We start from the raw sequence: 15,225 nt of genomic DNA, 5'->3' as shown, positions 1-15,225 counted from the left end.
TAGGGAGAAAATCTGAGCAAAATCCCCAAATAAATAAATAAATACTACTACTAATAATAAACATCACCATCATCTCTAAGCCATTTGCTAACATCAAATAAAACAACGTGCATGTTAAAACAATTTGCCTTTATGTTTTTATTCCTTTACAGTGAGAAAGGTTTTATACTGCTAGCCCAAATTACAACAGTTGCTCCTCCACAAACGCAACAGTAATTAACCAGTTATTTAATACTGCCAGAGGGAACACAGACAGTAGCACTGTAAAGTGCATTCAGACTGCATGCACTACAGAAGGTGAAAACTGCAGTGCTCTCTTAATAGCTACTGTAATTCCCAGACCATAAGGCTATGAGCCTAAATAGACAATGGCTTCAAATACAAGTTCTTTTATTCAAGTCATTTCAAATTAGTCTCGTCCATGAACTGGGGAGTGTTACAGCAATCGGCTACAGATGGGAAGGCTAGAAGTCACAGCACCAACAAGTTGCCACAGAGGAGTCCTTGAAAAAGATCTTTAACCCTCAACTGCCTACTTGTATCCTTTTTTTAATTGTGACACACTCTTGTGTTCTGATTTTTTTAGCTACAGGAAAAATTTATCGGCCATGATATAAAAATAATATGCCCTATAATGTGGAGGTTTTCCATGTGTCACCAAAACGCTCTACTACCTTGAGGCATAAATTAACAGGGTCTTTCACGGCATGGTGTAGTACCTGTTACTAGGGTGCTAATAGCTGTAAGTTGCAGGGCGTGGCCTCAATGGATAAGACTTGTTTGTCCAATGCATGTTTGTTTTGATTGCAATCTGGGGAATTTGGAGACTGGATCAACAACCTTGAACTTTTTTCCTGCTAAGCCCCATACTCCGTAAGCTGTGATACAATGAGGGTTCTGATACCTCTATATCCTAGTCAGCATGAACTTTTTTTTTAGCAGTCTGTGCTGCATTGGTTGTTCTGTGAGATCAGACCAGATAGGCAGTGGTGTTAATGTTATTGCTGACTGGTTTTACTGGTCTTGTAGGCAGCCATGATTTCCTGATCAGTCTGTTACCTGGGAAGGAACTCGGATTATAATGAGAACACCCCAGCTGACTTTTCAGTTGCAGTGACATTTCATGTCATGGAACACACGATTCCCACTTACTCTGTTCACTGAGCTATGCGGAAATTATAGTTGTCTTATATACAGAAAATAGTGCAAAAATAAATTAATAAACACACACGGCATCTCAATAAATTAAAATATCATTAAAAAGTTGATTTATTTCAATAATTTTATTTTAAAAAACGGTTAATTATACAGATTCATTACGGAGCTATATGGACGCATTTCAAGTGTTTATTTCTTTTAATTTAATGTTTTTAACTAAGAATTGTTGGACTACTGAAAAGTATGAACATGGATAGCGCTCATTACTTGGTCAGGACTCCCTTTGCATGAATTACTGCATCAATGCGGCGTGGCATAGAGGCGAAATTTCGCATTGATTTTAAAATACTACTATTGACATATAAGCATTAAGTCTCGCACCGCAGTATCTGAGTGAACTGCTAGTGTTTTACGATCCGCCACGCCTACTTCGATCTAAGGATGCAGGCTGTTTGTCAGTACCATAATTATGAAAACTACAGCAGGCCGCAGAGCTTTTTTTTTTTACAAAGCTCCAAAGCTATGGAATAGTCTTTATATTAATGTTTGGGACTCAGACACAGTCTCAGTGTCCAGACTAAAAACCTATTTATTTAGCCAAGCATTTTTGTAAACAGATTTGCCTTAGGTAAAGGAGCAGATCTGGGGGATTCATAGAGTATTATGGTGAACTGGTATGTTTAGATGCTGTTTTCTCCACTCTCATTGATCACTCAGGTTTGTTGACAGTGAAGTGATTGCTTTACATCACAGGAAGCCCTCATGTCTGTTTCCTTCTGGCTCTCCCCTTTACATTTTCATTTAGGCATTTGGCAGACGCTCTTATCCAGAGCGACTTACATTTTTATCTCATTAAACATCTGAGCAGTTGAGGGTTAAGGTCCTTGCTCAAGGGTGTCAACTTGGTGGTTGTGCGTGGTTTGAACCTGGGACCTTCTGAACCGTAGTCCAATGCCTTAACCACTGAGCTACTCCTGGCACTTTAGTTATGCTGTCATAGTTAGTCCTGCCGGGCTTGCACTCTGCACTAAATATACATTCACATTATACATTGTTTAACTGTGACCATACCTACAGTAACTGCCATCTCTCCTTCTCTTCTGCTATTCTTCTCCTCTCTCTCTTCAACTCTCTCTCTCTCTCTCTCTCTACTTCTACCTGTCTCTCCGTCGAGCTATACATGTCACTCCTGAGCTGCTAGTTATCCAGACTGCCTCTGCCATCTAAAACAGTCTGACTCGTCCTGGTGTCCTGCTTCTGGAGATCTTGTCTTATAGATGCCACGTGTGGTGACTGTGGACAGTTCCACGTTTCCATGAAGACGGTCCTGTCCGCGGCTGGTGCAGACAGCTATTCTCTAAGGACTTGTGACTTCAGTTGCTCAATGGTTCAGGACTGGAGTTTCCCAGATTCATACACATTCACATTTCATACAAATTTAAATAATTCTTTTGATCGTGTAAAGCTGCATTGCGACAATGTCAATTGTTAAAAGTGCTATACAAATAAAATTGAATTGAATTTAACTGAATTGAATCGATCAGTCAGTGGCACTACTGAGGTGTTATGGAAGCCCGGGCTACTCTAATAGCAGCCTTCAGCTCTTCTGCGTCGTTGGGTCTGGTGTCTCGCATCTTCCTCTTCACAATATCCCACTTTTGAAGCACTGACTCCAGCTGCAGTCCACTCCTTGTGAATCTCCCCAAAATTCTTTAATGGGCTTTGTTTCACAATTCTCTCAAGGCTGTGAATATCCTTGTTGCTTGTGCATATTTTCACACATTTTTTCCCACCAATCAACTTTCCATTAATGTTCTTGGATAAAGCCATCTATGAACAGCCAGACTACTAAACCAGACTGAGAAACCATTTAAAGGATCAGAAAAAAAATTGAAGGTGGTTTAAGTTTATTAGCTGATTAGACTGTGACACCCTGAGTCTGAACTTTTTCACAATATTAACATTTACTGAATTTTAGGTTTTTATTAGCTGTAAGCCATAATCATCAAAATTAAAAGAAATGGAAACCTAAAATATACCGGCCTGTGTGTAATAAATCTACATATGATATGTTTTTAACTTTTTGGATTGTATTGCTGAAATAAATAAACCATTCGATGATATACTAATTTATTAAAACACACCTGTATATGGAACTTGATTTTAGTTGTTGCTCAGACTCTACAGTTGTCTTCAATGCTAAAGATCCAAGCAGAAACAACAATGACATTCTGCCTGTCCAGGATGATAACTGCATGGCTCATGGGTAAAAATTTGTTTAACTTTTTCAACAAGCATAATTGAATGCTTTCACTGGCAGGCAAAAATACCCAGGTATAAATCCCATGGAAACCTGTAGGGAAATTTGGGGCAGCAGGGACTGTTTCCTTTATATACCTCCTGATGGGCATCATGGTGAGCAACTTGCTGAGGAGGGCAAGCCCAGAATTCTTTATCACCAGATACAGATTGTAGCTCCTCCTGAAGGACGCCTTGACATTCCCAAGCTAACAGTAAGATATAATTCCTCCAGCGGCTCACCAAAAATAGCCTTCTACAAACTGAGTAGTTTAACAGTTGTGCACAAAGTCAGTGGGCTAAAAAAAAAAAAATTCTTAATACCCCAATTAGAATCATTGTCAGGATTGGTGCTGTTTTGATGCTATTGCAGGAGTAACAACATGACATGAGCCAAAATGTTATTATACTTTCTTGTTGTTGATGTTGGCATAAATCAGCAATCATTATTTTATCGAAGTCATTCCAACAAATAGGCCAAATATTAAAATATGCTGCCTGGCAAAAAAAAAAAAAAAAAGTTGCACTTTGGCTATAAATAAGCAAATACTTAAGAACCTTTGACAAAATAATACACTAGTGATTAATGTTTAGCTGAAAACAATTATTTCTTCCTGGCTTCTCATTTATTAAACAATCATGCCAGAAGACGTATCCCATGGATGTATAAAAGATATAACTCAAACTATTGGCCTGCATCAAGCAAAGAAAACAACTAAAGTATGTACTGTATTATGATATACAGTCCTGTGCAAAAGTATTGAGCCACTCCTCATTTCTACATATGTTGCATCCAAAGAGCCAGACTTTTTTGTATTTTTTATTTAGTCTTGAGCAATAAATCTCCAGGCTTCCTGAGGGACATTTTTTAGTCCAGTCTGTTAAACCACACCATGACCTGACAATCAGTCAAGTATTATAAACAGCTACCTCAAAGCATGAACCAATGGGTAACAGGTGCAGATGATGACAGATGATCATGCGGTGATGACTATACTGCTGATGCTGACCCAAACGCACAAAAGTATTTACTGATATATTTTAACACAAAGCGGCAGGACTTCTGTAATAGCTGTGTTTTTTTTTTTTTTTATTGGTCCAATTGTGTCCCAAGGATCGGATCTGCTTGAATTTTAAGGGTTAATTCCTGTGTGTGGTCTGATGGACGCATTTACTGTGTCTTAGCTCACGCTAAGGCTTCCGTACCTGCTTATTCTGCTAGCGCGAAAGAGAACGGTCCTCTATTAGTTAATCGATGTGTGGGAAACACTGAACGTATACACACTATTTTAAAGTATTCTCTCGTCTGCCTTAACATGCATATGAACTTCAGTAACATTCAATTCTCATCCACTGGGTTTAATATGATGTTGGCCCAACCTTTGCAGCTACGACAGCTTCAATTCTTCTATGAAGGCTTTCCACAAGGTTTAGGAGTGTGTTTATGGGAATTTTGCACATTTGTGAGGTCAGACACTGATGTTGGATGAGTAGGCCTGGCTCCGCACTAATTCATCCCAAAGGCGTTCTATCGGGTTGTGCAAGCCAGTCTTCCACAGCGACCACACTTATCCATGTCTTTATTGAGCTGCTTTGTGCATTGGTGTGCAGTCATGTTGTAACTGGTGTAGGGTTGTTTTTCAGAAGTTTGGGCTTGACCCCTTACTTCCAGCGAAAGGTACTTTTAATGTTTCAGCATACAAAAACATTTTGGAAAATTTCCTGCTCCCAACTTTGTGAGAACAGTTTTGGAGTGGCCCTTTCCTGCTCCAACATGAAAGCGCACTAGTGCACAAAGCAAGCAAATACTTTTGGCAATATACAGTAGTGCACTTGCAAACAGCTACCTTGTTAGGAATAGGTGTAAAAAGTAACAGGACTTCCTGCTTGCCTTGCTTGGTGGTGTTGGTTGTCTCTGGGATTTCAGAGGTTTGACTGGCTGCTTGTCGTTCTGCATGTTTCTGCCTGGCCAGGTCTCTACGCTGGGCGATCTCCTCCTGAGTCAGGGGCCTGGAGGGAAACAGAGCATTACCCACAATTCACCAGGTTTATCCACAGAAGCTCTTAAAAAAACACCAAGACTGTCTGAGTATAGAACACGCCCAAGTCAGCATGCAGGAGATGGTGAAACTTTAAGATATAATCAGATTTAATCCAGCTTTGACTTTCTGATAAGGCATTAAAATAAGTTAGTACTGTATCATAAAAAGTTATATCTCATTCACGAGTGCCATCGTACTTCAAGGTCTAGAAAGAGAAACTCATATGATGTGGAATAAGCTGCATAACCAAATCCAAATCTAGTTTTCCTTATTGTGAGGGAATGAGTGACACAAATATTCACGGCCCTATGTCATTAGGCGAAATTGTGCGTCGATAATCGAATTGAACGGCATGGGAGCGAATCTCCGCGGAGACATAACGATGTAAAATAATACAGTAATGAGACCGAATCGCGAAAACAGCTGCATATGCAGTTTCAGAGCAAACCGTTTTCACAGACTCACAGTGTGGGAAGACAGAGTGGTGGTGAATTAATTGGAGAATTTTTTTGCTACAGGCTGCTTCTTTTTAGGTTTAAAGGAAACAGATTAAGCAAAGTAGCCTCTTGAGTCTTCTCTCATACAGGAAAAAGCAGCAGAAGTAGACCGAAACATTCTTAATTCTGATTGATCAGACAGAATCATTCTCTATAAAAGCATGACATGTCGTGTTTTAGTCATCAACACATGGTTTGGTTAATCACACCATGAATAGCACAGTACCATACTGCTCACACACACAAACACACACACACACACACACACACACACACACACACACACACACACACACACACTAACTTTCATTTTCAACACCACTATTTTAAAACCAAAGCACTTCTCTATTCCCTTAGCAGAAAAATGCTATTGCCTCTAATAAGCAGCTCTTACTTCCCAACTGTGTATATTTAAGACCCCTATTTTGTGTGAAAGATGGTCCATTCTGGGGGAGATGACAGAACCGCTTCGGCTCTATATAGTAAAAGAAATCACAAAGAAGGATCTTTTGCCTTGCATACTATCAGAGATAGCCAAGTTTTTTGTCTAAACATGGCTACATTTGCTTAAAATTCACAAGAATGTCCAGTGCATGGATAAAAGCTTTTTCTTTTTTACCGTTTTCTTTTCTACAATTGTTGGATAAATTCTCTTTCGAACTATTTTTATTATTAATGATGAGTCGTTCATGAACGATTCAATCTTTTTGAACGAGTCTTTAACATGACAGAAGAATGAGTAGTCTCAGAGGGTAATTCGTTCATTTTCTACTGGGTGTGCATGCGCGAAACATTCCAAAACATTTACATTTGGGCATTTGGCAGACGCTCTTATCCAGAGCGACTTTATAACACATCTGAGCAGTTGAGGGTTAAGGGCCTTGCTCAAGGGCCCAACAGTGGCAACTTGGTGGTTGTGGGCTTTGAACCTGGGATCTTCCGAACCGTAGTCCAATGCCTTAACCACTGAGCTACCCCTGGCCCTCTGTAGGTTATGTACAGGAAGCAGAAATAAGCAGTTACCTTTGAGTCTTCTAGTTCGAATCGTTTGTTCTTTTGTCACGTGACTCCCATGGACGCTATGCAGTATAATAGATTAAAAAAACAAACGACTCAGACTAGAAGACTCTTGAGAGGAACGATTCAATTCTGTTTCCTGTGTAACGCACTGCATAGCCTCTTTGAGAGTCATGTGACAAAAGAACGAACGGGATTTGGACCAAAAGATATGAGAGGTGAGCTGCTCATGCTGTTTATCATAGTATGTTCTTAGCTGCATTGTAATATTTTCATTACTAGAACTATAGCCAAAGTTTATGTATGTAGATGTGCTGGGGGTGTGTTTATTAAAAATATAACAATTTTATTTCATTTTTGTTAAAAAGAACGAAATGAACTAAATTACTCAAAAAAAAGATTCGTTCATTTTAATGAACAAGATTAAAAAAAAGATCCAAACTTCCCATGACTAATTCTTATGTAGTTAACATTTACACAGATAACTATAAAAATACATGTGTCAAATTGAAATGATTGTTTAGTAATTAAACACTATCCCACTTGAGGTCATGATGTTGTGCTTCAATATCAGCACGGGAGTGATGTGGCCACCATCACTATGGTACTACGTTGCCAAAAGGTGAGGAGGGGAAATCATGGAGGTGGTAGACAATCCTATATATCAGTAGGTTACTTTTTATATTTCTGTTTAGTCCTCTTTATAACATTGCATATCAGCTATATTAATTTCCCAGTTCAGGGATTGAATCCAGAATAGTGTTAAATGGAAAGCTAGTGTGCTAGAGTGTACAACCTCTTGTGCTATACACAAAGTAGTGTCCTTGATCACGGTGGGGTTAGAGAGAGATTTAGGATTCAGCCTCATATTAGTAGGTAGTTAGCTTTGTAGCTTACCTTTGGTGAACACAAAAGACAGACAATTCAGAATGACCTAGAGTTATGGGACAAAGTGTTGTTTAGGATGACATGATCTTATCAGACATGCTTTCTTTCAGATAGTGCTTCAGTGACTGAGTGGTTTTGAATGTGGGTTTTGTGGATTTTCTCCTCTTTCCAGGACTGTGTATCAACCTACTGTCACCCATTCTGGCAACCAAAAGTTGGTGTAATTAATGACTGTTAGAACACCTGTGACGTAGAGTGACACATTTAGTTAATCATCCCAGTTACGCTCTATTATCAGCACATGTGGAGAGCCTCTCATCCAATCAGATTACTCGGTTGGAACTAACTGTTGTATAATGATGTTATGATGGTTCATAATAGGTCAACAATGCCATTATAATTGCATGTATTTACCATTAAATCAACACACCACTTAGTTTGTTTCATTCGTTATTGTTTTGTTTTTAATTCGTTGGCTACCAGCTGTTATGTTGAGAAACATTATTAACCCATCAGGATGGTATTTTTATTTATTTCTTTTTAAAAAGCTCCCAGCAAACCGGTACTCTGAGCTCAGGAATTCGACAGAATAATATGAAAGGGAGATCTGTTTTTATAACGCAAAAATGTCATTTCACAACCTTTTCCATTCACAGATTTCGACATATGGACATATAGCTAGACAGAAAGACACACATTGTGATACACTGCTGAACAAACAGAAATCAGATAGATAGACAGACATAGGTAGATGAATAGACATGATGGCAGATGGAAACAAGCAGACTCCTGAGAACACCACACTGCTCGGAAAAAAAAAATAATAATAATAATGTCAAGTTTAACATGCTCAGTACAGCCCTCATATCCACTGCTAAGCTAATTTTATATAAATAATCTCTTTATATGGAAGCACAGATGCAGCACCAGTGCTGTTGTCAAAAAAAGTTAAATAAAAAAACTATTTTTTCCACACCAGCATGTCTGTCACCCAGTGTGATGTGTGTTTATAATTTTAGCATGTTTTATCACTGACTCTGACTCGCCTCACTTTCACTCTCCTGTTCCGTATATCTCTTATCATGTCACACTCCTGACAGTCACATTCATTCCTTTGAATTAGTTTATATATATATATATATATATATATATATATATATATATATAGTGTATGGTTTAGCAGCCTTGTATTCTCCTTTTGAGACCTAATCTTTTATATTTTCATTTACACTAATAAGCTTATTTTTTTTATAACCAAGCACAGTCACTGTGCTCACAGAGTAATGACTTTTTTTTTCGTGTTATATACAGATTCTTCATCACCTTCCACAAATTTCTTTACACTTAACACTTAACATACAGACTCTAAGCATACACTTGTGCTGGTGATTTCACACTTTTCCAAACATTTTGCATCATAAAGACTGCTGTCATCTCTTCAGAGGAAAATGGCTAAGAAAAGTCTCTGGAAGCCACTAGACGATGTTATACTGTAGCCTAATTTACATAATAATTACAAATTACAGTATATTGTAAAAATATGTTTTACTATTAAGAAAATAGAATATATTAGTTATAGTCAAATATATATATTTTAAAATAATTTTTGTCCTATAGAAAGACATCATCTGATCATCAGTGTTTGCCCATGGATCATTCCCTGATCATCAGTGTTTGCCACTGAATCAATAGGATCAGGGATTGTTTACTTTGCAAACATTGATAAATAAGGAATGCTCCATTGGTAAAAACACTGATGATCGGGGATTGATCCATTAGGGAACATTGATGATCGGGGATTGATCCATTAGGGAACATTGATGATCGGGGATTGATCCATTAGGGAACATTGATGATCGGGGAATATTGATGATCGGGGATTGATCCATTGGGGAATATTGATGATCGGGGATTGATCCATTGGTTAACACTGATGATCGGGAATTGATACATTGGGGAACATCGATGATCGGGAATTGATTCATTGGGGAACACTGATGATCGGGGATTGATCCACTGGGGAACACTGATGATCAGGGATTGATATATTGGGAAACACTAATGATCGGGGATTGACTCATTGACAAACACTTATGATCAGGGTTTGATTAATTTAGGAACACTAATGATCAGAGATTGATCAATTGGGAAACACAGATGATCAGGGATTGATTCACTGGGATACACTCATGATCAGGGCTCAGTCACTGGGAACCTCTTTTAATTCATCTAAAGGATGTTGGGCTGCACAGAAGAAACCCAAATGGGCTTCCACTCCGCATAGCCATGATCTAAAACTACACTGGGCACAAGTTCACTGAAACTGGACAGTTAAAGATAAAAAAATATTTTCTTGGTCTAATATAGTGTTCAGTGTGTGTGTATATACAGATCTAACCCAGTTAGCAATGCAAACACTACTGCTGTCTGGCAGGCTGGACTGATGAAATGATAATGAAAACAATTTCCCAGTTTATTGGTACACAGCAATTAAACATCTCAGCAACTTTCCCATTAATTCAAGTAGTTTCAATGCACTTGGTCTGTCGCTACCTACGTTTACTCTTTACTGCTTTACATCAAAATAAATGTTATGCTTTTATTCTTCTGCCACTGCATGAGACAGTACAAAGAGCCATTGCTCATATTAAAGTGATCCAAACAGACATCCGTCATGTCGTGAAACAACTGAGGATGTCTGTCTGTATGTGTGTGTGTGTGTGTGTGTGTGTGTGTGTGTGTGTGTGTGTGTGTGTGTTTGAGCAGTATAATAAAAGCCAAGGCAATTTTCTGCCTGCCGACTACCTTGTGTTATTAATGAAAACCAGAAGCACCATCAGCCAATCGGGCGAAAGAACGCAGATGTGCCCAACACCCCCCTGTGTCCAATCACACACCCAATGACCCACATTGATTATTGCTATGGCAACCTGCGAGTCGATGCACTGTACTGTCTGGCAGGTTCCTGCAGAGTTCAGTCTGAGAACAACGTGGGAGTAGAGTCAACATAAAAACATAAATTCTCCTGTACTTTCTGTTCCATTCACATACACAATATTACATTACTGATTTATTATATTACTGCTCTGTCTCTCCCTCACACACACGCACAGGAGAAAACAGCCAGACAAAAACACACAGAAATACGTACAGAAAGCTAGGCACATTGTCAGAGAGACAGAAACACATACTGTAGACATAAAAAGGCATGGAAAGTTAACCACTTGACAATGCAGACAGATATATAGCCAGGCAGATGGGCAAGCAAAGAGACATCCATACTTAAAGACAGACCAACAGTCACAAAAATGCAAAAAACATATAGAAAAATAGAGAAAGACAGACAAAGGTACACGCACATATTTAAACAGAAAGAGAGAAAGAGAGAGAGTTAAAAGACAAACAGGAGAGGCACAGACATTCAGCTAAAGAAATACGAGCAGACAGATACAGGGACAGACGGACCGATAAAGGCAGATTAATGTGCAGACATTGAGATGGACAAAGTCACGCTGACATACTCAGAGACATAGCAAGACATAGATAGGCAGACAGACAGGCACAGTTGTACAGAGATACAGGAAGACAAAAAGACAAAGACATACTTGAAGACAAAGGGACAGATAAGCAGTCAGTGGCTTACAGAGACCACACAGAAAGACAAAAATACACAGACAGACTTGGAGAGTGACAGACAGACAGACTTGGAGAACAACAGACAGACAGACAGACAGACAGACAGGAAAACACACAGTCTTGGAGATAAAGACAAACAGAAAACTTGGAGGCAGACAGCTACACAGACATAATAAAACCTAAGACAAGCAGATAGCAAGACAGAGACAGACAGCAGAGGCAAAAACATTGATTTGCAGTCACAGACAGACAGACAGACAGACAGACAGAAGGAGAGAGAGAGAGAGAGAGAGAGAGAGAGAGAATGGAAAGGCAAACAAGGTTACTTTATGTACTGTTGCAGAATTCATTGCAAAAAAAAATGCAGTTATATAATTTAAAAGACAGACAGACAGACGTGAAGCTAGGCACATAGTTAGAAAAATAAACAGTAAAGCATACAGATAAAAAACGACAGACAGAAAGAAAGAAATTTAATTGATCTCCTAAATTAAATTGCATAGCAATTCTAAATTATTTGAATGAATTCCAATCAATCGCCTCATCAGCCAGAATAAAGCAGTGCACTGTGCCTTTCCCTCATCCATCTCACACCAGGAGATCCAGCCACCCACAACTTGCTGACTAATATACCGGTTCAAGAAAATGAGTTTAATAATGATAATAATAAATAAATATCACACACAAAAGACAAATCTCACACTAAGCTGCCAGTTTACAAGCTAAGTCCAAGCAATGCCTAAGCGATGGTCAGGTTGGTGTATATAGGTTAGCTTAAGACATGCTATTTAAATACGGAGAGCCTGGCGAGCTTTGCTATGAATGTAGGTCAGGAAGGATGATATACGGCTGCTCCCGCTATAGGCTTGCGTGCTTGCAGACTTTTATCCAGGAATCCAGCGATGCAGCTGTAACTACATCTAGAAGCACATTAAATCAACAGGGATCTACAGTCTCTATCCAAGGTTTGACTCCTGACGCTCTGCATCAGTAAAATTCTCAGCTGTATGCTCCAGGCAGCTTGTCAGAAGCCGTTGCTGGCGAAATGACTCAAAGTATAACGGTATTCTGGTTCAGTGTTGATATTAAATGAGACCATATCAAACATTCCTGGATGGCGTGGTTATGAGAGTGTGACAGGTCAAATATCTTGCTATTTGCTCAGCAAGGTTTGAGATGGTCCGTGATGAAATGTCATTTATGACTTCTGAGCTGCGCGAGGCGCTCGTGTAATTTTCACCACTGCTTGACACGGGACAAAGCATGGACTGTGTGTCAGTCAAAAACAAGACATGAGGGAAAAAAAGCCATAAAATATAACAGGGGGAGAAAAAAAAGAAAAGAAAAACGACTTTCCAAATTTTTTTTCAAAACCTCACATTTTCACTGCATGTTGGCTGGTCATAGATCATAAATTCTCAGATGATGGGGCTGTAGTAAATGAATTAGAACATTATTGATAAGGCCTTCCAAAGTTCATGCTAGGACTAATTTATCCACGCACAGATGTTCATATAGCTATCCAGAGACCGTGACCAAAAACTGTACAGAATAGAGACAGGTCATAGCTTGATATACAGTAACAGTCCGAGGTTTGGACACACCAAACCTTTTTTTTCCCCTAGGTTGTAGAACTCGTACCAAAGACATCAAAACTATGAATGGGTTGGGGAATAAGCAAAGCAAAACGACTGTCCATCATCAGTTTCAGACATGAAGGTCAGTCCATCTGGAAAACTGCAAGAGCTCATTTTGCAATGTTACCTAAAGCTTGTTGTTAGTCTTTCGGCTGCTCCCGTTCAGGGGTCACCACAGCGGACCAACAACAATTTGGCACAGGTTTTAAGCTGGATTCCTTTCCTGGCACGACCCTCCCATTTTATCCAGACTGCATCCAGTGGCAGGGGTTTGGGCATTGGCTGAGAATCGAACCTATTATACATTTAAATACTATGATTAAACTGGCTCTCATTAGGACCGTCCATTTAGAGTTACCAGCCTCAGAAATCGGCAATTAACAGCAACTCTGATCAGCGCCTGCATGCATGCTTCATGGGACTCAAGTAGCAAAGACATGTTAAAATCCCGTTTAAAGATTATTTGGCACAAATAGTAACAGGAAAGAAGGGCTAGTAAACTTAAAGGTATGGAACAGGCAATGCACAACACTTATTATGAAGGCCTTGTGTTAGGGATAAAATTATTAATATTTTTCCAAGTCTGTCTCAAATCAAAATTAAGGTGAATAAAAGTGTACTGCAATAGGTTTTGGTCATTGCAAGTTTTTGGACACTGCATACAGTATCACCTGAGAAGTTTGTTACCTGGAACACAAGTATAAATTAAAATTTTATTGTATGTAAGTACAAATGTAGGAAATTGGGGTCCAATTCCACAACACTTGTTCCATGCAAAAATATATTAATAGCTTTCGAAGTTATGGTGTATTCATTACAAATTTAACGTTTTTCTACGGTTCTACTAAATACAGCATACATCTTCTAAAGTGAAAGATACCAACAGATTTAATTTCATGGCATTGCAGAAGCTTCGTATGAGTCTCAGAAGAACTTTGCAGTGCATTTATTTTTTATTTTTTTGCATGGAATGAGGGTTGTGGAATTTGGCCCAGATTACATACATTGTATTACTGTGCAGGGTTATAAACTTCACAGTTTGAAAAAATAATAACAGCTGAAACCTGCTGTGATATACTTATATTCACCCCAGTTTTCATTTAAGACAAATCTTAATTTTTTTTATATATATATATATATATATATATATATATATATATATATATATATATATATATATATATATTATAAACTCTTTTTAATGTTGATGGTGTGGCAAAAAAAAGTATGACTGAAGCACACAGAGATTTAAGTCAGCGCTGTCTTTTTGACAGTCCTTTTGTTTTTTACAATAATTCCCATAACATACATTAATCCTTAGATTCCTCTACACGCTTATGTTAATAACAAACCTGTGAACCACCTTGATATAAAATTACTACAGCCTATTTCCATGTAGTGCACTAAACAAAGTGAAAAAGCCTTCGGTCTTATGTAGTGCACATTATGACTGTCACTGTGTCACTGTTAGTAGCAGTGTAAGATTAAATACATATCACACCACTGTTTTTTTCTTTTTAACATCCATCTCTATTATCGTCTACATGTAAAGTTCTTTACTCAAGGGTTCTCATCATCCTTCTGTGTCTGTTTGTGTCTCCTCATGTTTTATAACCCTTTTCCTTTAGACTCAAATCAATCTGTTTCTCTGTGCATGGAATGCAGACCTGCTGCCAATTCTAGCATGTTTCCTATCTTCACCATTGGCAAGACAAGACACCACACACAAAAGAACATGGCAGTGCTTGGTTTACCTAAAAAACTAGCTCTTTTTCAGCTTTTAAAAACTGTGAAAAATATTGACAATGTAAGATAATTAATGAAAAAGTTTCAAAAAATTTCTTTCTAACACACACTTATGGAAATGAACCTTTCTGTTTTTCTTCTGTTACAGAAATGGTGTCCCAAAAGTCTACATAAGGAATTAACACATTCACACATTTTAGCAAAATGTCTTGCAGCATCATGAGATTTCAAAATCTTTCATTATAATTAAAGATGAGATGAAAGTGAGTTCAAAAAGAAATACCAGTCCTGTAGGAACGGTTTGTA

At 38.4% G+C, this 15,225-nt stretch overlaps 1 protein-coding gene across 2 annotated transcripts in view; it reads right to left on the bottom strand.

The window, feature by feature from the left end:
* Nucleotides 1–15,225, bottom strand: part of efl1 (elongation factor like GTPase 1) — a 157,753-nt gene that overhangs the window by 108,858 nt on the left and 33,670 nt on the right. For both annotated transcript variants that reach the window (XM_053513061.1, XM_053513060.1), the window contains exon 13: nt 5,348–5,466. In XM_053513061.1, coding sequence (XP_053369036.1) covers nt 5,348–5,466 — 119 coding nt within the window. The remainder of the gene's footprint in view (nt 1–5,347; nt 5,467–15,225) is intronic.

The sequence above is a fragment of the Clarias gariepinus genome, chromosome 15 (genome assembly GCF_024256425.1).
Source record: "Clarias gariepinus isolate MV-2021 ecotype Netherlands chromosome 15, CGAR_prim_01v2, whole genome shotgun sequence".
In the NCBI taxonomy this organism is placed as follows: domain Eukaryota; kingdom Metazoa; phylum Chordata; class Actinopteri; order Siluriformes; family Clariidae; genus Clarias; species Clarias gariepinus.
This window is presented reverse-complemented; position numbering and strand designations above follow the sequence as displayed.